The 27,352-nt window shown below is 49.0% G+C and overlaps 1 protein-coding gene across 4 annotated transcripts in view; it reads right to left on the minus strand.

Moving 5' to 3' along the window:
- Positions 1–24,660, minus strand: part of MARK4 (microtubule affinity regulating kinase 4) — a 46,006-nt gene extending 21,346 nt beyond the window's left edge. Inside the window, exons 1-15 of one of the 4 annotated variants that reach the window (XM_069746183.1) lie at positions 24,019–24,660; positions 23,489–23,686; positions 23,349–23,402; positions 11,398–11,446; positions 11,254–11,319; positions 11,099–11,169; positions 7,619–7,675; positions 7,298–7,534; positions 3,880–3,999; positions 3,684–3,783; positions 3,333–3,442; positions 3,094–3,247; positions 1,727–1,941; positions 1,387–1,490; positions 1,076–1,312 (exon numbers count right to left, since the gene is read on the minus strand). In XM_069746183.1, the coding sequence (XP_069602284.1) occupies positions 1,076–1,312; positions 1,387–1,490; positions 1,727–1,941; positions 3,094–3,247; positions 3,333–3,442; positions 3,684–3,783; positions 3,880–3,999; positions 7,298–7,534; positions 7,619–7,675; positions 11,099–11,169; positions 11,254–11,319; positions 11,398–11,446; positions 23,349–23,402; positions 23,489–23,686; positions 24,019–24,060 (1,814 nt within the window). In that variant the 5' untranslated portion in view covers positions 24,061–24,660. Of the gene's footprint in view, positions 1–1,075; positions 1,331–1,386; positions 1,491–1,726; positions 1,942–3,093; positions 3,248–3,332; positions 3,443–3,683; positions 3,784–3,879; positions 4,000–7,297; positions 7,535–7,618; positions 7,676–11,098; positions 11,170–11,253; positions 11,320–11,397; positions 11,447–23,348; positions 23,403–23,488; positions 23,687–24,018 lie in introns of all 4 variants that reach the window. The other 3 variants (XM_069746182.1, XM_069746181.1, XM_069746180.1) reach the window with 3 other exon arrangements.
- Positions 24,661–27,352: the final 2,692 nt, after the last annotated feature.

Consider the following 27,352-nt stretch of genomic DNA (forward strand, 5'->3'; position numbering starts at 1 on the left):
TACACTGGAACTGAAAGCAACTGGAACAACTCCACTGAGTACAAGTACAATGCAACAGAGAGCAGCATGTACAGCACAACTGAGTGTACAATGCATCTGAGTGCAGCAGGTACGTTGCAACTGAGCGCAGCGGATACAACGCAAGTGAGCGCAGCAGGTACAATGCAATGGAGAGCAGCAGATACTGAGTGCAGCGTGTACAACGTAACTGAGTGCTGTGGGCAAAATGCATCTGAGTGCAGCAGAAACAATGCAATGTGTCCCCCCTTTTCCTCAGTTTGTAAGCTTGCGAGCAGGGCCCTTATTCCTCCTGGTATCTATTTTGAACTGTGATTTCTGTTATGCTGTAATGTCTATTGTCTGTACAAGTCCCCTCTATAATTTGTAAAGCGCTGCGGAATGTGTTGGCGCTATATAAATAAAATTATTTTTATTATTATTATTATTATTAACGGAGTGCAGAGTACAACGTAACTGATTGCAGTGGGTACAATTCATCTAAGTGCAGCAGGTATATTGCAACTGAGTGCAGCAGGAATAATGCAACTGAGTGCAGCAGGTACAATGAAATTGAGAGCAGCAGATACTGAGTGCAGCGTGTACAACGTAACAGTGCTGTGGGCAAAATGCACCTGAGTGCAGCAGAAACAATGCAACGGAGTGCAGAGTGTACAACGTAACTGAGTGCAGTGGGTTCAATTCATCTAAGTGCAGCAGGTATATTGCAACTGAGTGCAGCAGGATCAACGCAACTGAGAGCAGCAGGAACAACCCAACTGAGAGCAGCAGGATCAACGCAACTGAGAGCAGCAGGAACAACCCAACTGAGAGCAGTGAATACAATGTAATTGAAAACAACAGCTACAATATAATGGAGTGCAACGTGTACACTGGAACTGAGAGCAACTGGAACAACTCCACTGAGTGTAGTGGGTACACTGCAACTGAGCACAGCGGGTAAAACGCATCTGAGTGCAGCCAGATGGGCATCATACCTACATCTACACTCACTCGTCACCTACTTTGTCGGGGTCGGTCTGTCAGGGTCTCCCGGTCCCCCCATATTCTGCCTTACCTGCGGGTCAGTTTGGAGGTCAGCTTGCTGAACAGGTTGGAGGTGGCTCGGGATCGGCTCTGGTTTAGCCCCTCGTGGGGGTGTGTGGGCGAGCTGGGAGGTGGATTCTGACCCCTCCGATCTCGGACGTGGCCGCCATGGAAAGTGCTGCGGACATTGGATCCTCGGGAGAGGCTGCTGCGCTCTGCGATGCTCTGCGTTGAGGGTGACGGTGCGGGTGGTCGAGAAGGAGTGGAACTGAGTGACAAGACAGAGCTGGGGGTCAGAGGGGGCAGCGTCATCCGGTCACGTCCCGCCAGCCCAACACTTACCTGTTCTCCTTTCCATTGTGGAGCAGGGAGTGGCGCTCTGAAGCGTGGCGGTCTGTGCACACGTACGTGTTCCTGCGGCCCATAACACCCGGAGGAGTGTTCATCTGTCAGACAGATAGAAATTAGCACATGCCTGAGCCCGAGAACCTGCCCCAACCTTCTCACAGCTGAAAGTTTGTTACAATGTGTCTATCTACGCAATCCATGGAGATCTGGATCCCGAACTGACACACTGTAGCAAACCATAACTTGGATCAGATCAGGGCAGGTTTTCGGGCACTTGGCAGCAAGCAGAGTTCTTGAAAATGGTGGGAAGAAGTGAGAAAAGAACGAGCCTTACAGTTGTGGGTGGAGCCTCTTTGCGCGGCTCTGGAATTTCCGCCTTGTTTGGGTTGTGAGCGTGGCTAACCATAGGGCTGGAGGGAGGGGGAGGCCGGCTACCCCCACTCACAGATCCACTGCCCCTCCTGGGGGCAAGACGCTCCCCAACTGTGCCGTCATCAACTGCCCCAGGAGGACTGCGCTTGGCTTGGGAGGGAGTGGGTGCAGGACCACCTACCGAGGAAAGAGGACATCATCATAGGGAAGCCCACCCACGTAACATGGCGGCTGTGATCCGACAACCCAAGTGTCAGTATCCTGTACCCCGAGTGTCAGTGTCATTATCCTGTACCCCGAGTGTCAGTGTCATTATCCTGTACCCCGAGTGTCAGTGTCATTATCCTGTACCCCCAGTGTCAGTGTCATTATCCTGTACCCCCAGTGTCAGTGTCATTATCCTGTACCCCCAGTGTCAGTGTCATTATCCTGTACCCCCAGTGTCAGTGTCATTATCCTGTACCCCGAGTGTCAGTGTCATTATCCTGTACCCCGAGTGTTAGTGTCATTATCCTGTACCCCGAGTGTCAGTGTCATTATCCTGTACCTCCAGTGTCAGTGTCATTATCCTGTACCCCCAGTGTCAGTGTCATTATCCTGTACCCCCAGTGTCAGTGTCATTATCCTGTACCCCGAGTGTCAGTGTCATTATCCTGTACCCCGAGTGTTAGTGTCATTATCCTGTACCCCGAGTGTCAGCGTCATTATCCTGTACCCCGAGTGACAGTATCATTATCTCGTACCGAGTGTCAGTGTCATTATCCTGTACCCCAAGTGTCAGTTTTATTATCCTGTACCCCGAGTGTGTGTCATTATCCTGTACCCCGAGTGTCAGTGTCATTATCCTGTACCCCGAGTGTCAGTGTCATTATCCTGTACCCCGAGTGTCAGTTTTATTATCCTGTACCCCGAGTGACAGTATCATTATCTCGTACCGAGTGTCAGTGTCATTATCCTGTACCCCCAGTGTCAGTGTCATTATCCCGTACCCAGAGTGTCAGCGTCATTATCCCGTACCACCAGTATCAGTATCATTATCCTGTACCCCGAGTGTCAGTGTCATTATCCTGTACCCCGAGTGTCAGTGTCATTATCCCGTACCACAAGTATCAGTATCATTATCCTGTACCCCGAGTGTCAGTGTCATTATCCCGTACCCCGAGTGTCAGTGTCATTATCCCGTACCCCGAGTATCAGTGTCACTATCCCGTACCCAGAGTATCAGTGTCATTATCCTGTACCCCGAGTGTCAGTGACATTTTCTCCTGTCTCTCCTCTGGGTCTCTAGGTAGATCTTGGTGGCCATGCCTGGATGGTGCGGGTACTCACAGAAGTCACTGTGCCTCCTCTGCCTCTGGTAGCCTCGCTGGTTCTTGCTATGGGAGGTTGACGATGACTTGGTGGCACCATTGGTGACATCGGAGGTGACTCGGGTCCGAGACAGTGACAGCGTGCTGTCTGAGCGAGACTCGCCCCCTTCATTCTGCAGGACACAGAGGGGAGATGTCAGCGCCGTCTCACCCGGCCTTGGCTGGCGATGTCAGGACTGTGCCTGTGGCTGGTCTCACCTCGGCTTTCCGCCCCAGCAGCAGGTAGGTCGCCATCACTTCATTGTACTTATTAGAGTTTAAAGCGTCTTTGATCTCCTCCCTGGAATATCCCATCTCCAGCATAATCTCTGAGGAAGATGAGGAGACACTCGAAAGACTGACACACACATACATGGACAGTGCTGGACTGGGAATGGACCCCGAGGACCCCCTGCTAGGGATGCAACAAATCAGCCACCCACAGAAAGGCCTAGGGGTCTGGGACTCTCCTACAGGCAGATAGAGCAGAAGCCTTCACATTTAATGATAGTAAAATAGTAAGGGAGCAGGAGACATGTTATGGACAATATCGGGATGCGTCGCCCTCACCAATGCGCTTGGGATCGGCGTGATCTTCCTCCGGCTCCTTGTATGGCTTCAGATCATCACTATCAAACCCGATATTCATCCATTTATCATTCATTATTTGCTGAGAAAAAAAGGTTATTAAAAAAGAAAAAGAGTCAGGATATCGATGGTTAAACAACGACATGACTGGGGTGAGAGGTGGCAGTGGTGTGGTCACCTCTAGGGTGCAGCGTTTGGTGGGGTTCAGCACCAGGAACCTGCGCAGGACACTCTCACAGTCTGTGCTCATGTAGAACGGGACCCTGTATTTACCACGAAGGACGCGTTCCCTCAGCTCCTGCCGAACAGAAGAAGAAAAACATTATATCCTAGTCAGCTTCATCCATCAGAAACAACATCCTGGGAGCTGCACACCAGGGAACTAATAAGCTGCACCCAAGAGAACAATCAGCTTCTGAGGACCCGCACCCCAGGGACAAACGATAAGCATCTGAGGAGCTGTACTCCAGGAGACCAAAGAACAGCATCTGAGGTCCTGCACCCCAAGAGACCAAAGAACAGCATTCGAGGACCCGCACAGGAGACCAACGATCAGCATCTGAGGACCTGCACCCCAAGAGACCAAAGAACAGCATTCGAGGACCCGCACAGGAGACCAACGATCAGCATCTGAGGACCTGCACCCCAGGAGACCAAAGAAGAGCATCTGAGGACTCGCTGCCCAAAAGACCAAAGAACAGCATTTGAGGACTCGCACCCCAAGAGACCAACGATTAGCATCTGAGGACCTGTACCCCAAGAGACCAAAGAACAGCATTCAAGGACCCGCGCCCCAGGAGACCAACAATCAGCATCTGAGGACCTGCACCCCAAGAGACCAAAGAACAGCATCTGAGGACCCGCTGCCCATGAGACCAAAGAACAGCATTTGAGGACCTGCACCCCAAGAGACCAAAGAACAGCATCTGAAAACCTGCACACCGAGAGACCAAAGAACAGCATCTGAGGACCCGCAACCCAAGAGGCCAAAGAACAGCATCCGAAAACCCGCACACAGAGAGACCAAAGAACAGCATCTGAGGACCTGCAACCCAAGAAATCAAAGAACAGCACCTAAGGACCCGCACCTCAGTAAACTAACGATCAGCATCCGAAAACCCGCACCCAGGAGGCCAACTATCAGCATCCAAGGACCCACAACCCAAAAGACAATGATTAGAATCCGAGGACCTGTACTCTAAGAGACAATGATCAGCATTCAAGGACCAGTATCCCAGGAAAAATGATCAGCATCCAAGGACCAGCATCCCAGGAAAAATGATCAGCATCCAAGGACTCGCACCCCAGGAGACCAATGATCAGCATCCAAGGACTTGCACCCAAAGAGACAAATGATCAGTATCCAAGGACTCACAACCCAAAAGACAATGATTAGAATCCGAAGACCCGCACTCCAAGAGACAACGATCAGCATCCAAGGACTCACACCGCAAGAGACTACGATAAGCAATCTAATGATCAGCATCCGAGAACCCGCACCCCAGGAGACCAACTAACAGCATCTGAGGACCTTCACCCCAAGCAACCAAAGAACAGCATACGAGGATCTGCACCCCAGGAGACCAAGGTTGAGGACCTGCAACCCAAGAGGCTAAAGAACAGCATCCGAATAACCGCACAACAAGAAACCAAAGAACAGCATCTGAGGATCCGCACCCCAAGAGATTAAACATCAGCATCTGAGGACCCGGTATCCGTAGACACGAAACCCAAGAGACCAAAGAACAGCACCTGAGGACCCTCATCTCAAGAGCCCAAAGAACAATATTCGAGGACCCGCACGCCAAGAGATTAATGATCAGCATCTGAGGACCCGCACCCCAGAAGACCAGAGAACAGCATCCGAGGACCCAAAACCAAAGAGACCAAAGAACAGCATTTGAGAACCCGCACCCCAAGAGATTAACTAACAGAATCCAAGGACCCGCACCTCAGTAAACTAACGATCAGCATCCGAGGACTCGCACCCAGGAGACCAACGATCAGCATCCAGGGACCAGAACCCCAAGAGACAACGATCAGCAATTGAAGACCAAAACCCCAGGAGACTAACGATCAGCATATGAGGACCTACACCCCAAGAGACCAACTAACTGCATCTTAGCATCTGCACCACAGGAGACCAACAATCAGCATCCGAGGACCCACACCCCAAAAGACCAACTAACAGTATCTGAGGACCCACATCCTTGGAAACCAATTATGGACACGCACCACAAGAAATCAAAGGACAGCATCTGAGGACCTGAAGCCACAGGACACCAATGAAAACCAACTGAGGTCCCGCACTACAGAAGACCAAGCAATTGAATCGCAGGACCCGCACTCCAAGAGACCGAAGATCAGCATCCGAGGACTTGCACCCAAAGAAAGCAGGGAACAGCATCTGAGGACAGTTCCTGAAGAGACCAATGAACATTATCTGGGGACTTGAACTCCAGGAGACCAATGAACACCAATCAAGGTCTTGCACTTCAGAAGACCAAGCAAGGGAATCGCAGGACCCACACCCCAAAGAGACCAATGATCAGCATCCGAGGAACCGCACTCCAGTGGATCAGACAATGGAATCACAAGAGCCGCACTCCAGGACGCCAATGAACTGCATCATGACAGCTTCACTCCACGAGACCAATGAGCAGCGGGAGCTGCACCCCAGTAGACTAAAAACAGCGTCACAGAAGTCGCACCCCAATAAAGGAATGAGCGGGGTCCCAAGGAAACCAATGAGAAGCATCATGGGAGCATCACTCCAAGAGACCAACGAGCAGGGTCTCAAGAGCTGCACCCCAAGATACTAATAAGCAGTCTCACATGAGCCGCACCCCAATAAACTAATGAGTGAAGTTGCACGATGTGGATCACAATGAGCAGTCATGGAGCCACACCCCAGAAGACCAAAGAGCAACGCTGATGGAGCCGCTCAACAGGAGACCAAAGAGCAGTGCTGATGGAGCTGCTCACCAGGAGACCAAATAGCAGCGCTGATGGAGATGCACCCCAGAAGACCACAGAGCAGTGCTGATGGATCCGCTCACCAGGAGACCAAAGAGCAGTGCTGATGGATCCGCTCACCAGGAGACCAAAGAGCAGGGCTAATGGACCCGCTCACCAGGAGACCAAAGAGCAGTGCTGATGGACCCGCTCACCAGGAGACCAAAGAGCAGTGCTGATGGTTCCGCTCACCAGGAGACCAAAGAGCAGCGCTGATGGAGCCGCTGACCAGGAGACCAAAGAGCAGTGCTGATGGATCCGCTCACCAGGAGACCAAAGAGCAGGGCTAATGGAGCCGCTCTTTAGGAGACCAAAGAGCAGCGCTGATGGAGCCACACCCCAGAAGACCAAAGAGCAGTGCTGATGGACCCGCTCACCAGGAGACCAAAGAGCAGGGCTAATGGAGCCGCTCTCTAGGAGACCAAAGAGCAGCGCCGATGGAGCAGCAGCACCCCAGAAGACCAAAGAGAAGTGCTGATGGAGCCGCTCCCCAGGAGACTGGGGACACTTTGCTTCCGCTTGCCGCTTTTCCTTCATTCTCCCCCTAGAGTTGACCTCATGGACAAATCACAAAGACTTACCTTAAGGTTCTGTCCATCAAATGGCAGGGACCCACTGACCAGCGTGTAGAGGATGACCCCCAGGCTCCACACATCCACCTCAGGACCATTGTACCTCTTGCCCTGGAATAATTCAGGAGCGGCATATGGGGGGCTCCCACAGAACGTGTCCAGTTTTCCTCCAGGAGTAAATTCATTACTAAACCCAAAGTCTGCAATCTTTATATTGGCCTCAGAGTCGAGTAGGAGATTCTCAGCCTGAAAGAGGAAGCGGGAGGAGAGGGACATGATACAAGAGTGGAGGCAACCTCAGCAGACCTGGGGCCTAGGAAAGCTTCTCACCTTGAGATCTCGATGAACGATGTTCTTCTGGTGACAGTAGTGGACGGCGGATACAATCTGTAAAAAGAGATGAGGCATATGGTCACCATTACCGGATACACCAGACTACCATACATCACTGTGGCCCAGGAGGAGTGATGCACAACGAGAAGCTCTAGAGACGTCAGTGCATCGTGGCTCTGCACCACTTGCAGCCTTCAGGCTTATAGGATAGTCCTTGGTCAGCTCGTGTAGTGCCCGGCTGCGCCCTCCATGGGGGCTGAATTGGTACAGGATTTGGCAACAAAATTGTGCAGCAACTTGCCATCACGGTGGGCAGAGCTTCGGCGCATGCTGCTGGCCGCATCATATGACCATGTCTAAAATGTAAAAGGCGTCTCATTAAAAGATTTGTGTAAAGTTTTGTAGTTATTCCTAATCAACAAGAAAGCAGATAATCTATTGATCTATTGGGGGTCAGACTGCTGGGACCACCAGCCATCCTGTAAACTCTGAATGGAGCGGAGGTTGAGCATGAACATGTCCACTATATTCATTGTCTATGGGACTGTCAGGTATGGCAGTCTCCCAGAATGTAAGCTCCCCCCCCCCCGCCGAAACACACAGAAATATGGCGGGGGTCTCATGTCCACATATACCCTAACCCCCACTTTATTCTTCCTATGTTACTGGGGAGAAAATCTTGAGGTAATGGTAACCGGTGTGCTATTAATAGACTAGCCGGCTCTGACCAATGGTTGTGCGTCCTTTTATTGACAAATTTTGATTGGCTGGTAACGGTTTTGGCGGTATTTTTCTGTGATATAACCCCGTGTCAAGCTCCTGTCACCTCAGTCTGCGGGCGCACGCACGAAGAAAGAAGAGAACCTACGTGGGATGGAGAAGTTATTCCAGGAGCTATTGGCCAGGGCCGGCGGCGAGGATGGAGTGGACTGGCTGAGGAGCTGCTTAGCTATGAAACCTATTACAGCAGCTCCTGATGCCGTCCCTCCTCCACAAGCAGCAGAAGTCCTTACCCCTCCTACTTGTGAAGAGCCGCAGGTTTCACAGGAAGCCGTCTCCGGGGCCAGGCCTAGAAGGCAGAAGAAACCCTTCTCCCCCTCTGCTTCTCCTTCCGGGTCCAGGCGCGGCGCTGATGACGCGGCCGCAAAGCCCCAACGCTGCTTAGCGGCTAAATCCCGTAGTCCAGCACGAGACTTCGGCTGCCGTCATCAAGAGGCGACCGCGACGTCATCAAGAGCTGCCGGGAACGCCAGTGAGGGTCGCGGCCGTAAAAGCGCCACGGTGCCCTCCTCCTCTGGCTCCCGGGCGGCTTTGGCAGCAGCAGCTGGAAGCGCCGGATCGGTCCCACTGCTTTCCCACCAATCCTCGGACGAAGATGAAGACTTGCAGCCAAGACCAGCTGCGCATTTGCGTTCGCCCACTCCTGAGGGCTTGAGCGCAGGTGCTGCAGGAACCGGACGATGCGACGAGCGACATGGTGAGAATTTTCATGTTCCAATGTCTGTCCCACATGAGCATCTCAAAGACTTAGTTAAGCATATTGTAGCTGAGGCCCTGGGTGGAGTTGTTAACCCCTCCCCAGCTGTAGCCTCCCTTATGCCTGAGAGTCCTTTACTTAGTTCAACTCCTGTTAACCCATTTAAGGAAGCTCTGACTTGTGAGCTGTCCCCCCTGGGCTTTCATTTGAGCTCCTCTGTTAAGGAGCTCATTTGGAATCACCAGTATGTCGACCTCTTTTCATTACTCCCACGTAGGGACCAGACGCTTAAATCAGATAAGAAAGATGACAGGTGTGAATCAGAAGATACGAAAAGGAATATTAAATCCTTTAATAATTGGCTTCAGGCCTTCACTATATATGCAGCTGTGTTGGGCGAAAAATCGACTAACCTCTGCAGTAGCCTTTTCCAGCATGTGGATATTATTCTAGAGGCTTATAGGAACTTTGGTGGGTCGGCGTGGATTAATTACGATGAGGCATTTAGGCATAAATTGGCGGTCCACCCTGATGTCCACTGGGGTTCCAAAGACATTGGTCTCTGGATCAACCTCATGCTTCCTATGAGGCATTCCACCTCTAGACAGCAGACTAATACCCTTCCCAAAAAAGGTGTATGTTTTGCCTTTAATGAGTCCTTTTGCAAATGGAATGACAGATGTAGGTTCAGGCATGAGTGTTCCTTCTGTGGGAACCCTCACCCTATTGCCAAATGCTTCAAGAAGCAGGCAGCTCATCAATCCGCCCTTAAAGATCCTAATGGAAAAGGCTCAGACTCCAGTGAGCCTGCAAAACATGGTATGCTGGTTAAACAGGTACCCAGACATGGAGAGCAGTAGGCTTCTATTTGAGCGTTTTTCTTTTGGTTTTCGGGTTCCTCAATTTAAGGGGATTGGTTGTCTTATTGTTAAAAATCTACCTTCCTTATCCGATTTTCCCGAAATTGCTAGACAAAAAATCTTCAGCGAACTAGAGCTAGGCAGGGTTGCTGGCCCATTTTCTTCTCCTCAGTTTATCAATTTTCGCATTTCTCCCCTGGGTATTGTGCTCAAAAAGGAATCCGGTTCGTTTCGTCTGAATCACCACCTGTCATACCCTCAGGGCCAATCATTGAATGATGAGGTGGACAAGACATTATGCTCTGTCACCTATTCGTCCTTTGATGGTGCCTTAGAGATGTTACGGAAACCGACCAGTTGGGTAGAGGTTTGGAGATTCGCCTGCATTCGTTTTCTGATTCAAGCATCTGCCCGGTGTTTAATTTATCTAAATGGATTAGTATAAGGCCTGCTGTTCCGGGCCCTTTATTTCTGCACAGGGACGGGTCTCCAGTTACTTCTTTTCAGTTTGGTTTTATCTTAAAGAAATGTCTGAATTTTCTTGGTAAAGGACATCTCAAAATTTCCTCCCACTCCTTTAGGATTGGTGCGGCCACAGAAGCTTCCAGGGCTGGGTTATCTGACTCCAGGATAAAAAAATTGCCAGGCATGTACTATGGAGGACAGAGAATCAACTTCAATCCAATATTGCAGCCAGCATGCAGCCAGCGGGTAAGGAAAGGGTGAATCAAACACCCGAAAACCCCGCCTCTATGGCTGAAGATTGTTCCCTCCAAATTCAGGTGACGGAGTCCCTTTAATGGCGACTGTTTCCCCCATGGCAGAAAGACAATGCTCTAGTGATCGCATAGATATTGCTTCAAAAGACACGACGATGAGTTTTCCGCACTCCCTCGGCCATTACTGTCTCCTGACGTTATTTCTATGGAGCAGTAGAAGGAGTTGTTCAGAGCATGTCAGCGCCTCCACCGAATGATCCAGTCTGCACGGGCCGATATTCCCGCAGAACGACCTCATCGCCGAGTGAAATCTGTGCCGCCAGGAATCCAGCGCTCTACGGGATAGCTGTCTACTGAAGTGGCCGCTCAGTGGAAACACATCAGTTGTCAGAGTAGAGACGGAGGGGGAGACTCCGCTTACCTGACGAAATTTGGCACGAGCTTCCTTCTCCTTCATCCGACCATGAGACACCAGGTAATCAAACACTTCACCTGAAGGAGGAGGAAGACGATTAGATGATACGCGAGGATCGGGAGAAACAATGGGAGAAGGAGGGAAGAGAAGAGATCCCGCACCTCCACTGGCGTACTCCATGATCAGGTAGAGCGTCTTCTCCGTCTCAATCACCTCGAACAGTTTCACTGTGAGGAAGAGACAGGAGAGTGAGCGATGGAAGTGAGAGGAAAGCGGAGGCTGCGCCTTGTGGGGCCTACACTCACCAATATTTGGGTGGTTCAGTCCCTTCATGATTCGAACTTCACGGAAAAGCTGCAAAGACACAAAATGGAAGGAAATGGTAAAAAAAAAAAGGTTACACAAATGATCTCCAATTATAGAACATACTAGATATTGTATGCGATATAGTAGGAGGGGCCAGACGTACGCGAACTTGTATGAGGGGTCAGGAGTATGCAAACCTCGTAGGAGGGGCCAGATGTTTGTGAACCTCGTAGGAGGGACCAGATGTTTGCGAACCTCATAGGAGGGGCCAGGAGTATGCAAACCTCGTAGGAGGGGCCAGATGTTTGCGAACCTCGTAGGAGGGGCCAGACGTTTGTGAACCTCATAGGAGGGGCTAGACGTTTGTGAACCTCACAGGAGGGGCCAGACGTATGCGACCTTGTAGGAGGGGCCAGATGTTTGTGAACCTCATAGAAGGGGCCAGACGTTTGTGAACCTCATAGGAGGGGCCAGAAGTTTGTGAACCTCACAGGAGGGGCCAGACGTATGCGACCTTGTAGGAGGGGCCAGATGTTTGTGAACCTCATAGGAGGGGCCAGACTTTTGTGAACCTCACAGGAGGGGCCAGACGTATGCGACCTTGTAGGAGGGGCCAGATGTTTGTGAACCTCATAGGAGGGGCCAGACATATGCAACCTTGTAGGAGGGGCCAGATGTTTGTCAACCTCATAGGAGGGGCCAGACGTACGTGACCTTGTAGGAGGGGCCAGATGTTCGCGAACCTCGTAGGACAGGTCAGACGTACGCGATCTCGTAACCGACTTAAATCTCCATATATGATCTAATCACATGCCAGATTTTACATACATGGTCACATATAACAGGCAGGGGTCTGCATACATAATCTCATAACAGAGCAGTGTCTACATATGTGATCCCATATAATGCGCACAAGTCTACACTACCGTTCAAAAGTTTAGGGTCACCCAGACAATTTTGTGTTTTCCATGATAACTCATACTTTTATTAATCATATGAGTTGCCAAATGAATGTAAAATCTCATCCGGACATTGACAAGGTTCCACAAAAAGATTTTTATTTGAAATAATAATTTTCTCCTTCAAACTTTTGCTTTCGTCACAGAATGCTCCCTTTGCAGCAATTCCAGCATTGCAGACCTTTGGCTTTCTAGCAGTTAATTTGCTGAGGTAATTTGGAGAAATTTCCCTACATGCTTCCAGAAGCCCCTCCACAAGTAGGTTTGGCTTGATGGGCATTTTTTTTGGCACCATACAGTCAAGCTGCTCCCACAACAGCTTAATGGGGCTGAGATCTGGTGACGGCGCTGGCCACTCCATTACAGATAGATACCAGCTGCTGCTTCTTCCCTAAATAGTTATTGTATAATTTGGAGGTGGCTTTGGGTAATTGTCCTGTTGTAGGATGAAATTGGCTCCAATCAAGCTCTGTCCATAGGGTATGGCATGGCGTTGTAAAATGGAGTGATGTGATAGCCTTCCTTATTCAAAATCCCTTTTTACCTTGTGCAAATCTCCCACTTTACCAGCACCAAGGCAACCCCAGACAATCACATTACCTCCACCATGCTTGACAGATGGCGTCAGGCAATCTTCCAACATTTTTTCAAATGTTTTTCTGTGTGATCCAAACACTGCAAACTTGGATCTGTCTGTCGAGAATACTTTTTTCCAATCTTCCTCTGCCCAATGTCTGTGCTCTTTTGCCCATATTCCCTGTAGATGTTGACACTGACAATTTGCGTGTACTATTTAATGAAGCTGCCAGTTCAGGACCTGTGAGCCGTCGATTTCTCACTACAGACTCTAATGTACTTGTCTTGTTGCTCAGTTGTGCAGTGGGGCCTCCCACTTCTCCTTCTACTCTGGTTAGAGCCTGTTTGTGCTCTCCTCTGAAGGGAGTAGGACACACCATTGTGGGAAATCTTCAGTTTCTTGGCAATTTCTTGCATGGAATAGCTTTCATTTCTAAGAACAAGAATAGACTGTCGAGTTTCACATGAAAGTTCTTCTTTTCTGGCCATTTTGAGAGTTTAATGGAACCAACAAATGTAAAGCTCCGGATTCTCAACTAGCTCAAAGGAAGGTCAGGTTTATAGCTTCTCTAATCAGCCAAACTGTTTTCAGCTGTGCTAACATACTTGCACAAGGGTTTTCAAGGGTATTCTAACCATCCATTAGCCTTCTAACACAGTTAGCAAACACAAAGTACCATAAGAACACTGGAGTGATGGTTGTTGGAAATGGGCCTCCTCTATACACCTAAGAAGATATTGCATTACAAACCAGACATTTGCAGCTAGAATAGTCATTACCACATTAACAATTTATAGAGTGAATTTCTGAATCACTTAATGTTAGCTTCATTGGAAAAAACTGCTTTTCTTTCAAAAATAAGGAACTTTCTAACTGACCCTAAACTTTTACACGGTAGTGTATATACAGCACATGATCACATATAACAGTCAGTATCCACATAGGTGATCTCCTATAACAGACTATACTACTTTACACACGTTGTCTCATAAATTACATTACTGTACACATACAATCCCCTATACTAAACAGGAGATATAAAAAGTTTACACCCCTGGTAAAATTCCAAGGTTTTGTCATGTAAACAAAATTTTACCAAGAAGAATCATTTCAGAATTTTTCCTATTTTTAAGCCTTTAGGCTAAGTTCACACAGTGCATTTTTGCAGCTTTTTTATGCTTTTTTTAATGCAAATTTTCAGCTGCGTTTTACAGTACCAGCAAAGTCAATGAGATGTCAGAAACCTCCTGCACAGCCATAGGCTTTTTGTCATCACAATTTTGGGCTTTGCATGTTTTTTTGCACAATGTAGCATGTCACTTCTTTCCGCGTTTTTTTCAGCATTTTTCACCGATTGAAATGAATGGGTGGTGAAAAAACTGATTCTCTAGAATAGGACTTTTCTTTTCAACACTAAACTTTATCAGCACGCACAAGAGACAAATCAAGCATGCCAAAATTGCAGTAACCCTTGAGCAAAAATGCATGACAAAAACAAGGAAAACCTGCTAGTGTGAACTTACCCTTAATATGTACAAATCCATTGAGAAACAAACAAAAATCAGGGAAATAAAAATAAATCCAAAATAACGTGGTTGCATTAGTGTGAGCACCCTTTTATAATTGGGGATGTGGTTGTGTTTAAAATTAGCATTTACATCACATTTACCCTCATGTTACACAGTCATCGCACAGCCGCCAAAACATTTACAGCAATTCTGATTAACGACAGTAAAAGTGTAGCTGTTCTAGGAGGATTTTCTGGCCCGTAAACAGCTGACAACCCAGCAGAGGGATCTTGTTGTAGAAAGTGGACAAAGCATTTCCAAGGCATTAGATCTACTGTGGGCACTGTGAAAAATGGGGCTTAAATTTGGCACAAAAGTGACATTACCTAGATCTGGACATCCGAGATTGCCATACTGACTGAAAAATAAACATGTTATGGCTCTAGGAAGATGGGGAGCAAAAACGAAAATGCAAAAAATGGAAAATCGTAAGGTCATGAAGGGGTTTAAAGAGCTGCCATAATTTCAATAAAGTCCTGGTTGTGTTCTGTACATGGCACCAATCTCCCATATTCTAGATATATGTCCGGCCTGTGGTGTCAGGTGGCACAACCAAGCCCTGCTATGTTTTGCTAAAACTTTCTTCACATCTGTAAAACTAATGTGGTATACATGTTCTGTCCAATGAGACCAAGGGGAGAACTTTTTGTCCATAATTCCAAAAGATGCAAAGCCAACACTGCGCTTCACCAGAAGATCACCATCCCCACAGTGAGGCATGGTGGAGGTAGCATCGGGTTTTGTCACTGTTTTTCAGAGTCTGGAACTGGGGATTTGGCTTTACTCAAGGAGAAGGGAATTATGAATGGTCCTTATATCAGTCAATTTTACATGAAAACCTTCCGGCCTCTGCTAAAAACCTGAAGATGAAGAGGAATTTCACCTTTCAGAACAACAACGACCCTGGACTCTACATACAGAATCTCGTGTATGGTCAGTGATGACAGCAGAACACTCCGAGATGTCGGAATGTGATCCCCACCAGAGATAGGTACTGTATGATGTATGGTGTGATGTACAGGCTGTGCCCGAAGTGATATCACTCAGAGGCCGACAAAGCCTCGGCAGTGACATCACACATCATACAATAGCCTGGCATTGTCATCACACATTGTACAAGAGTCTGGCAGTGACATCACACATCATACAAGACCATGGCAGTGACATCACACATCATACAAGACCATGGCAGTGATATCACACATCGTACAATAGCCTGGCAGTGACATCACACATCATACAATAGCCTGGCAGTGACATGACACATCATACAAGAACCGACAGTGACATCACCCATCATACAAGAACCGACAGTGACATCACACAAGAGCCATCAGTGTCATCACGCATCATCCAAGAGCCGTCAGTGTCATCACTCATCATACAAGCGTCGGCAGTGACATCACTCATCATATAAGAGCCGGCAGTGACATCACACAAGAGCCGTCAGTGACATCATACCTCATACAAGAGCCAGCAGTGACATCACACGATATAAGAACTGTCAGTGACATCACACATGAGCCGGTAGTGACATCACACAAGACCATGGCAGTGACATCACACATCACACAAGAGATGGAAGTGACATCACACATCACACAAGAGCCGGCAGTGACATCACACAAGAGCTGGCAGAAACATCACACATCATACAAGAGCCAGCAGTGACAATCACTCATCATATAAGTGCCTGGCAGTGACATCACACATCATACAAGAGCCAGCAGTGACAATCACTCATCATATAAGAGCCTGGCAGTGACATCACACAAGAGCCGGCAGTGACATCACACATCATATAAGAGCCAGCAGTGACATCACACATCATATAAGAGCCTGGAAGTGACATCACACAAGAGCCGGCAGTGACATCACACAAGAGCCAGCAGTGACATCACTCATCATATAAGAGCCTGGCAATGACATCACACATCATACAAGAGCCAGCAGTGACAATCACTCATCATATAAGAGCCTGGCAGTGACATCACACATCATATAAGAGCCTGGCAGTGACATCACACAAAAGCCAGCAGTGACATCACACATCATACAAGAGCCGCCAGTGAAATAAGAAGTTATACAAGTGCCATCACGTCATATAATATCCAGTATCCAGCAGTGACATCACACAACATACAACAGGCGATATGACATCTCAAGTAATACAATTGCCGTCAGTGATATCACATGTCATAAAAAATCCAGCACTGACATCACATATCATACAAGAGCCGGCAGTGATGTCTGATAGGAGCTGGTAATGGCATCAAGACACGATGCAAGAGGGGTCAGCGACCCTGCCAGTGATGGGTGAGGGGACAGCGACCCTGCCAGTGATGGGTGAGAGGACAGCGACCCTGCCAGTGATGGGTGAGGGGACAGCGACCCTGCCAGTGATGGGTGAGGGGACAACGACCCTGCCAGTAATGGGTGAGGGGACAGCGACTTTAATGGTGGTGGTGGGAATCTGTGACTCTGCCGGTGGTGTTGAGGGAACAGAGAATCTGCCATTGGTGATGGGGGAACAGTTACTCTGTCGGTGGTGGTGGTTTATCAGCGACTCTGCCGGTGGTGATGAGGGAACAGCGACTCTGCCGGTGGTGGTGAGGGAACAGCGACTCTGCCGGTGGTGGTGAGGGAACAGTGACTGTCGGTGGTGGTGAAGAGACAGTGACTCTGCCGGTGGTGGTGAGGGAACAGTGACTGTCAGTGGTGGTGAAGGGACAGAGAATCTGCCGTTGGTGATGGGGGAACAGTTACTCTGTCGGTGGTCGTGGTTTATTAGCGACTCTGCCGGTGGTGGTGAAGGGACAGTGACTCTGCCAGCGTTGGTAAGGGAACAGCGACTCTGCCGGTGGTGGTGAGGGAACAGAGAATCTGCCGTTGGTGATGGGGGAACAGTTACTCTGTCGGTAGTGGTGGTTTATCAGCGACTCTGCCGGTGGTGGTGAAGGGACAGTGACTCTGCCTGTGGTGGTGAAGGGACAGTGACTCTGCCTGTGGTTGTGAAGGGACAGTGACTCTGCTGGTAGTGGTGAAAGGACAGAAACTCCGCCGGTGGTGGTGAGAGGACAGTGACTCCGCCGGTGGTGGTGAAGGAACAGTGACTTTGCTGGTGGTGAAGGGACAGTGACTCTGCTGGTAGTGGTGAAGGGACAGAAACTCCGCCGGTGGTGGTGAGGGAACAGCGACTTTGCTGGTGGTGGTGAGGGGACAGTGACTTTGCTGGTGGTGGTGAGAGGACAGTGACTCTGCCGGTGGTGGTGAGGGAACAGCGACTCCGCCGGTGGTGGTGAGGGAACAGCGACTCCGCCGGTGGTGGTGAGGGAACAGTGACTTTGCTGGTGGTGGTGAGGGGACAGTAACTCTGCCGGTGGTGGTGAAGGAACAGTGACTCCGCCGGTGGTGAGGGAACAGAGACTCCACCGGTGGTGGTGAGGGAACAGCGACTCCACCGGTGGTGGTGAGGGAACAGTGACTTTGCTGGTGGTGGTGAAGGAACAGTGACTCCGTCGGTGGTGGAGGAGGAACAGTTACTCTGTCGGTGGTGGTGGTTTATCAGCCAGTAATGCCAGTAATGGTGGGGGATCAGTGACTTCACGGGTGGTGGGGGGTGACTGATGAGCATCGCATGAGGGGGAAAGCCGCCCGCATGATTTATTCATTGTACAGCGGGCTCCATCCGTGCACCCACAGGTGATCCATAAATAAGTGATGAAGCAGAAGCAATATAAAGAGATCGGCAAGATGCGGAAGGTTCAGCCCACCTGTCCCGCCCCATGACAACTGGCTCATTGGCGGCCGGGGCTACAACTATGACCGAAGCAGATTATCCAAATACAGGAAAGTGAAAAGAAGGCTCCTCAATGATGTTTAGTGGGAGAGTCCATATTGTGTACATCTTGCTCCATGGTGCTCCTTATCCCCATGCTCCCCTATAGTCCTGAACTCCAGGGCTGTGGAGTCGGTAAGCCAAACCTTTGACTCCGACTACTCAATTTCCCTGACCCCCAACACCGACTCCACAGCCCTGGTCACTACTGAGCATGTGCATAAAGTGCAGGACAGATTCATCTCCACTAAACGCTGAGATACTGAGATCAGGAACAGAACAGATACAGTGGGGCAAAAAAGTATTTAGTCAGTCAGCAATAGTGCAAGTTCCACCACTTAAAAAGATGAGAGGCATCTGTAATTTACATCATAGGTAGACCTCAACTATGGTAGACAAACTGAGAAAAAAAATCCAGAAAATCACATTGTCTTTTTTTTTAAACATTTTATTTGCATATTATGGTGGAAAATAAGTATTTGGTCAGAAACAAACAATCAAGATTTCAGGCTCTCACAGACCTGTAACTTCTTCTTTAAGAGTCTCCTCTTTCCTCCACTCATTACCTGTAGCTATGGCACCTGTTTAAACTTGTTATCAGTATAAAAAGACACCTGTGCACACCCTCAAACAGTCTGACTCCAAACTCCACTATGGTGAAGACCAAAGAGCTGTCAAAGGACACCAGAAACAAAATTGTAGCCCTGCACCAGGCTGGGAAGACTGAATCTGCAATAGCCAACCAGCTTGGAGTGAAGAAATCAACAGTGGGAGCAATAATTAGAAAATGGAAGACATACAAGACCACTGATAATCTCCCTCGATCTGGGGCTCCACGCAAAATCCCACCCCGTGGGGTCAGAATGATCACAAGAACGGTGAGCAAAAATCCCAGAACCACGCGGGGGGACCTAGTGAATGAACTGCAGAGAGCTGGGACCAATGTAACAAGGCCTACCATAAGTAACACACTACGCCACCATGGACTCAGATCCTGCAGTGCCAGACGTGTCCCACTGCTTAAGCCAGTACATGTCCGGGCCCGTCTGAAGTTTGCTAGAGAGCATTTGGATGATCCAGAGGAGTTTTGGGAGAATGTCCTATGGTCTGATGAAACCAAACTGGAACTGTTTGGTAGAAACACAACTTGTCGTGTTTGGAGGAAAAAGAATACTGAGTTGCATCCATCAAACACCATACCTACTGTAAAGCATGGTGGTGGAAACATCATGCTTTGGGGCTGTTTCTCTGCAAAGGGGCCAGGACGACTGATCCGGGTACATGAAAGAATGAATGGGGCCATGTATCGTGAGATTTTGAGTGCAAACCTCCTTCCATCAGCAAGGGCATTGAAGATGAAACGTGGCTGGGTCTTTCAACATGACAATGATCCAAAGCACACCGCCAGGGCAACGAAGGAGTGGCTTCGTAAGAAGTATTTCAAGGTCCTGGAGTGGCCTAGCCAGTCTCCAGATCTTAACCCTATAGAAAACCTTTGGAGGGAGTTGAAAGTCCGTGTTGCCAAGCGAAAAGCCAAAAACATCACTGCTCTAGAGGAGATCTGCATGGAGGAATGGGCCAACATACCAACAACAGTGTGTGGCAACCTTGTGAAGACTTACAGAAAACGTTTGACCTCTGTCATTGCCAACAAAGGATATATTACAAAGTATTGAGATGAAATTTTGTTTCTGACCAAATACTTATTTTCCACCATAATATGCAAATAAAATGTTAAAAAAACAGACAATGTGATTTTCTGGATTTTTTTTCTCAGTTTGTCTCCCATAGTTGAGGTCTACCTATGATGTAAATTACAGACGCCTCTCATCTTTTTAAGTGGTGGAACTTGCACTATTGCTGACTGACTAAATACTTTTTTGCCCCACTGTATTTATAGGACATTTCATCACTTGAATTGAACTACTGCACCGATTTATTACATATTTTTGGAGTCGGAGTTGGTCCATTTTATACAGACTCCGCCAAAATGGACATGGACTCCACAGCCCTGCTACAATCCCACCGGCTCGTGAATGTGGCGCATCATTTGTCAGCTGCATGTGGACATCTAGGTTCTGTTTGATGAGTCAACGTCTCGTCAACACATTCTTCCATTAATCAATACACACTAATTAATGATGGTTGATTCCAGACTATAATTTATTTTGGGGTGACATGCGCCTCACAGCTTCACCTCTACATGCCCCGTTCTGTAACACAACATGTCAGAGTCACCGCCTCTCATCACAGAACAGAGCACAAGCCCTTGACCTAAATATCCTCTTGGAGTAAATATCCGTCCTAGATATTCACAACTGATGTTCAATAAAGCAAACGGTGTCCGAGCCAGAAACAATCAGCAAGGACGAAAGAGTAGACATTACAGTCCATAAAATTCTACAGCGAGAGGAATTAGGGCACAACTGCTCCCAACACCTGCTGAACACCAGGGACACAACAAACCTCCATCATCTCCACAACTAACCAATCCCTATCAGCTCCAGCCATTAGGGACACAACTATCCAACCCAAACAGCTCCTGCCATTGGGGACACAACTATCCAACCGCCATAATCTCCTGCCACCATGGACACAGCCATCCAACCTTCATCATCTCCTGCCACCAGGGACACAATTATCCAACCCTCATCATCTCCTGCCACCAGGGACACAACTATCCAGCCTCATCATCTCCTACCACCAGGGACAAAACTATCTAACCCTCGTGATCTCCTGCCACCAGGGACACAACCATCCAACCCTCATCATCTCCTACCACCAGGGACACAACTATCCAACCTAATCATCTCCTACCACCAGGGACACAACCATCCAACCCTAATCATATCCTGCAACCAGGGACATAACTATCCAACCTAATCATCTCCTGTCGCTAGGGACACAACTATCCAACTCCATCATCTCCTGCCTCCATGGACAAAACTATCCAACCCTCATGATCTCCTGCCACCATGGACACAACCATCCAAGCCTCATCATCTCCTGCCTCCATGGACACAACCATCCAACCTTCATCATCTCCTGCCACCAGGGACACAATTATCCAACCCTCATCATCTCCTGCCACCAGGGACACAACTATCCAGCCTCATCATCTCCTGCCACCAGGGACACAACCATCCAACCCTCATCATCATGTCTCTGCAGGAAGATCAGCTTAAAAAACTGTGCAGCAGAGGAAAAGTGATGAAGTCACTCAAAAGGGATGTGACCATCCGGAAACTACTGTGGTCACAGAAAATGGCAAAGAGATTCTAGGAGGACTAGATCCTGTACAGTATTTATAGACTTCAACGGGACGGTGTATCCTGTACAGTATCTATAGACTTCCATGGGACAGTGTATCCTGTACAGTACAGTATCTATAGTCTTCTATGGGGCGATGTATCCCGTACAGTATCTATAGACTTCTATGGGGCGATGTATCCTGTACAGTATCTATAGACTTCTATGGGGCGATGTATCCTGTAGAGTATCTATAGACTTCTATGGGGCAGGGTATCCTGTACAGTATCTATAGTCTTCTATGGGGCAGTGTATCCTGTACAGTATCTATAGACTTCCATGGGACAGTGTATCCTGTACAGTATCTATAGACTTCTATGGGGCAGTGTATCCTGTACAGTATCTATAGACTTCTATGGGGCAGTGTATCCTGTACAGTATCTATAGTCTTCTACGGGGCGGTGTATCCCGTACAGTATCTATATACTTCTATGGGGCGATGTATCCTGTACAGTATCTATAGTCTTCTATGGGGCAGTGTATCCTGTACAGTATCTATAGACTTCTATGGGGCGATGTATCCTGTACAGTATCTATAGTCTTCTACGGGGTGGTGTATCCCGTACAGTATCTATAGACTTCTATGGGGCGTTGTATCCTGTACAATATCTATAGACTTCTATGGGGCGTTGTATCCTGTACAATATCTATAGACTTCTATGGGGCGTTGTATCCTGTACAATATCTATAGTCTTCTATGGGGCAGTGTATCCTGTACAGTATCTATAGACTTCTATGGGGCGATGTATCCTGTACAGTATCTATAGTCTTCTATGGGGCAGTGTATCCCGTACAGTATCTATAGTCTTCTATGGGGCGATGTATCCTGTACAGTATCTATAGTCTTCTACGGGGTGGTGTATCCCGTACAGTATCTATAGACTTCTATGGGGCGATGTATCCTGTACAGTATCTATAGTCTTCTATGGGGCAGTGTATCCTGTACAGTATCTATAGTCTTCTACGGGGCGGTGTATCCCGTACAGTATCTATAGATTTCTATGGGGCGATGTATCCTGTACAGTATCTATAGTCTTCTATGGGGCGATGTATCCTGTACAGTATCTATAGTCTTCTATGGGGCAGTGTATCCTGTACAGTATCTATAGTCTTCTACGGGGCGGTGTATCCCGTACAGTATCTATAGATTTCTATGGGGCGATGTATCCTGTGTACAGTATCTATAGTCTTCTATGGGGCAGTGTATCCTGTACAGTATCTATAGTCTTCTATGGGGCGATGTATCCTGTACAGTATCTATAGTCTTCTACGGGGTGGTGTATCCCGTACAGTATCTATAGACTTCTATGGGGCGTTGTATCCTGTACAATATCTATAGACTTCTATGGGGCGTTGTATCCTGTACAATATCTATAGTCTTCTATGGGGCAGTGTATCCTGTACAGTATCTATAGTCTTCTACGGGGCGGTGTATCCCGTACAGTATCTATAGATTTCTATGGGGCGATGTATCCTGTACAGTATCTATAGTCTTCTATGGGGCAGTGTATCCTGTACAGTATCTATGGTGAGTGATCAGAAGTGATTCTCTGACGTGTCTCGTCATCAGCATCAATAAGCACATCCCGGGGCCCTCATGGGTCAGGCCTAAGGAGGTCAACCAAAGCAGCCAATCAGAGCCCACCACTGGCGAAGACTGAGGCGCCCTGCAGTGATCGGCTCCCCACACCCACCTCACCTTTTGAAGACTGCTGGGGTTCAGCTGCGTTTTATCGATGATCTTTATAGCAACCTGAACACGAAAAAAGAGAAAAAGATGAGAGATTACATGACGGGCACAGGCAGTGTGTAGCCGGCGGCACACGTCAGGACTCTCACCTCTCGCCCGGTCAGGACATGTCTCCCCAGCTTCACTTTTGCAAAGTTTCCCTTTCCAATGGTCCTCAGAAGCCTGTAATTGCCAACATGAGGCTCCTCAGGGGCGGAGCTCCGGGATCGAGCTCCTGGGGGGCGGGAAGGCCAGGAGGCGGAGGAGGAAGAGGTGGTGGAACCTTTCTCAGAGCGGGCAGAGCCAGTCTGAAAGATAAAAATAACAAATCAGGAGCTGTGAATGGAGCCGCTATAAATAAGACGCTGAATTAAAACTTCCGTTCACAAATTATCCTCCCCCGGGCGCTGGCAGGAGAGCGCCTCCGCTTACTAATTACCCGCGCCTCCCCCTCACAGAATGCTCATTGAATTCTATGCTGGAGATGCCGCCATGTGGGGGACCCCCGAGCGGACGACGGTATATATATATATATATAGACCCCTCAGTGTGGAACAAGCCCCCGCCCCTGAGACAGCGTCTCCATCACCATGTCCAGATCACACCCACCGCGCAGACCAGGCCCAGGTGGGACACTCACCGTCTCATTTATCCGCTCGCTGCCAGTGGAAGCACGAGACATGTTCAGGCCACAAGAGACAGCTCCAGCCCAGGGTCAACGAGACATCCTGCCCCAGCGGTGGCCGAGCCGGCGCTCTCACAGCATTCCTCTGCACCCCAGCAGGGGCTGTCAGGAGGACGGGGGTGAGGATGAGGAGGATGGGGGTGAGGAGGATGGGGGTGAGGATGAGGACAGGGGTGAGGATGAGGAGGATGGGGGTGAGGATGAGGACAGGGGTGAGGATGAGGAGGATGGGGGTGAGGATGAGGAGGACGGGGGTGAGGAGGATGGGGGTGAGGATGAGGAGGATGGGGGTGAGGATGAGGAGGACGGGGGTGAGGAGGATGGGGGTGAGGATGAGGAGGATGGGGGTGAGGGCAGAGAGGAGGATGGGGTTGAGGATGAGGAGGATGGGGGTGAGGATGAGGAGGACGGGGGTGAGGATGAGGAGGATGGGGGTGAGGGCAGAGAGGAGGATGAGGAGGATGGGGGTGGCCTTCTCAGCAGCAGGGAGCTCTCCCCATCATCCGCGCTCTGCGCTCCTCTACGTCTCTGAGGCCTCGGCTCTCCTCCAGGACGCTCACTCCCTGGCTGTCTCCGGCTGTCTCTCCATGGTGCCCTGGCAGCTGTCTCTCTGGGCGGGCTCAGCTCTCTGACTGCCCCCTCCCCCTCCTGCCTCTTAAACAGACAGTCCACACATCACTGACAATGAATGGGAGGCTCTGACAATGGCGGAGAGGGAGGAACCGGCAGCTGCTGGGGGACAGGGGGTCAATCACCCACATCCCCTGAAGAGGCTGGCACAGGAGGGGTTAATCCGACCACCTAGACAGCCCGGCAAGGAAGGGTTACTCTAGGGACACAGAGCCTGGCACAGGAGGGGTTAATATGAGGACACAGAGCCTAGAACGTAGGGGTTAATATACACACACGCACAGGAGGGGTTAATGTGAGGACACACCCTAGGGTTAATCTGTCCACACAGCGCCTGGCACAGGAGGGGTTAATCTGACCACCTAGACAGCCCGGCAAGGAAGGGTTACCCTAGGGACACAGAGCCTGGCACAGGAGGGGTTAATCTGACCACCTAGACAACCCGGCAAGGAAGGGTTACCCTAGGGACACAGAGCCTGGCACAGGAGGGGTTAATACACACACACACACACACACAATCTGTCCACACAGCGCCTGGCACAGGAGGGGTTATTCTCTCTATACACACTGGCACAGGAGGGGTTAATCTCTCCACATACACACACACACACACACACGTAGCCTGGCACAGGAGGGGTTAATGTAGCAGCGTCTGTATTTTCCCAGGGCTCCGGCAATGAATTGGTCACTGCAGCGTCGGGTCAAGTCTTCCTGATGTGGGAAGGGTCAGAGATCGCTGCGGCCTGTGATTGGTTATAGGATGGTCCTAGCGACAACCTTTGACCCAATCAACAACAGCAGGGCGGAGCCAGGTCGTTCGAAACCCCGAGTGACTGACGGCTAATAACTCCGCCCACATGGGGGAGGAGTCATGTTTGCGCATTCGTAAAAGCAATGAGTAATCGATGCATATTGCATATAGGAAGGAGCAGCTCCCCCTCTTTTAACTCCATTGGAATCACCCTTGAAAATTCGGGTATTGAAAAACGGCAGCGAAGTGGGTAGTACCATGAAAGAGTGAGGGGTGTGTGATACCGTCTGCTGAGCTATGTAGCTAGTCCTTTCCTGCGTCATACCGTCTGTTCAGCTGTGTATCTAATCCTGTAGTGTGATACTGTCTGCTGAGCTGTGTATCTAATCCTGTAGTGTGTGATACCGTCTGCTGAGCTGTGTATCTAATCCTGTAGTGTGTGATACTGACTGCTGAGCCGTGTATCTAATCTTGTAGTGTGTGATACTGTCTGCTGAGCTGTGTATCTAATCCTGTAGTGTGTGATACTGACTGCTGAGCCGTGTATCTAATCTTGTAGTGTGTGATACTGTCTGCTGAGCCATGTATCTAATCCTGTAGTGTGTGATACTGTCTGCTGAGCCGTGTATCTAATCCTGTAGTGTGTGATACTGTGTGCTGAGCCGTGTATCTAATCCTGTACTGTGTGATACTGTCTGCTGAGCCGTGTATCTAATCCTGTACTGTGTGATACTGTCTGCTGAGCCGTGTATCTAATCCTGTAGTGTGTGGTACTGTCTGCTGAGCCGTGTATCTAATCCTGTAGTGTGTGATACTGTCTGCTGAGCTGTGTACCTAATCCTGTAGTGTGTGATACTGTCTGCTGAGTCGTGTACCTAATCCTGTAGTGTACCAAACTCTCCCCGCTCCAATCTGTCCTGAATGCTGCTGCCAGGATCATATTCCTCACCAACCGTTACACCGATGCCTCTACCTTGTGCCAGTCATTACACTGGCTACCCATCCACTCAAGAATCCAGTACAAAACTACTACCCTCATCCACAAAGCACTCCATGGCTCAGCACCACCCTACATCTCCTCTCTGGTCTCAGTCTACCACCCTACCCGTGCCCTCCGCTCCGCTGATGACCTCAGGTTAGCATCCTCAATAATCAGAACCTCCCACTCCCGTCTCCAAGACTTTACACGTGCTGCGCCGATTCTTTGGAATGCACTACCTAGGATAATACGATTAATCCCCAATCCCCACAGTTTTAAGCGTGCCCTAAAAACTCATTTGTTCAGACTGGCCTACCGCCTCAATGCATTAACCTAACGATCCCTGTGTGGCCTATATTAAAAAAAAAAAAATTAATTAACTGGTTCATGCAGCTTTACATGAACACCCAAGCCTTACACTATGGCTGGTCCGAATAACTATAGCAATTGTTACCATCCACCTCTCGTGTCTCCCCTTTTCCTCATAGTTTGTAGCTTACGAGCAGGGCCCTCACTCCTCTTGGTATCTGTTTTGAACTGTATTTCTGTTATGCTGTAGTGTCTATTGTATGTACAAGTCCCCTCTATAATTTGTAAAGCGCTGCGGAATATGTTGGCGCTATATAAATAAAAATTATTATTATTATTATTATTATTATTATAGTGTGTGATACCGTCTGCTGAGCCGTGTATCTAATCCTCTCCTGTGTGATACCGTTCGCTGAGCAGTGTATCTAATCTTCTCCTGTGTGATACCGTCTGCTGAGCCATGTATCTAATCCTGTAGTGTGTGATACCGTCTGCTGAGCTGTGTATCTAATCCCGTAGTGTGTGATACTGACTGCTGAGCTGTGTATCTAATCCTGTAGTGTGTGATACCGTCTGCTGAGCTGTGTATCTAATCCTGTAGTGTGTGATACTGACTGCTG

This window comes from Ranitomeya imitator, chromosome 2, assembly GCF_032444005.1.
Source record: "Ranitomeya imitator isolate aRanImi1 chromosome 2, aRanImi1.pri, whole genome shotgun sequence".
NCBI classification, from domain to species: Eukaryota; Metazoa; Chordata; class Amphibia; order Anura; family Dendrobatidae; genus Ranitomeya; species Ranitomeya imitator.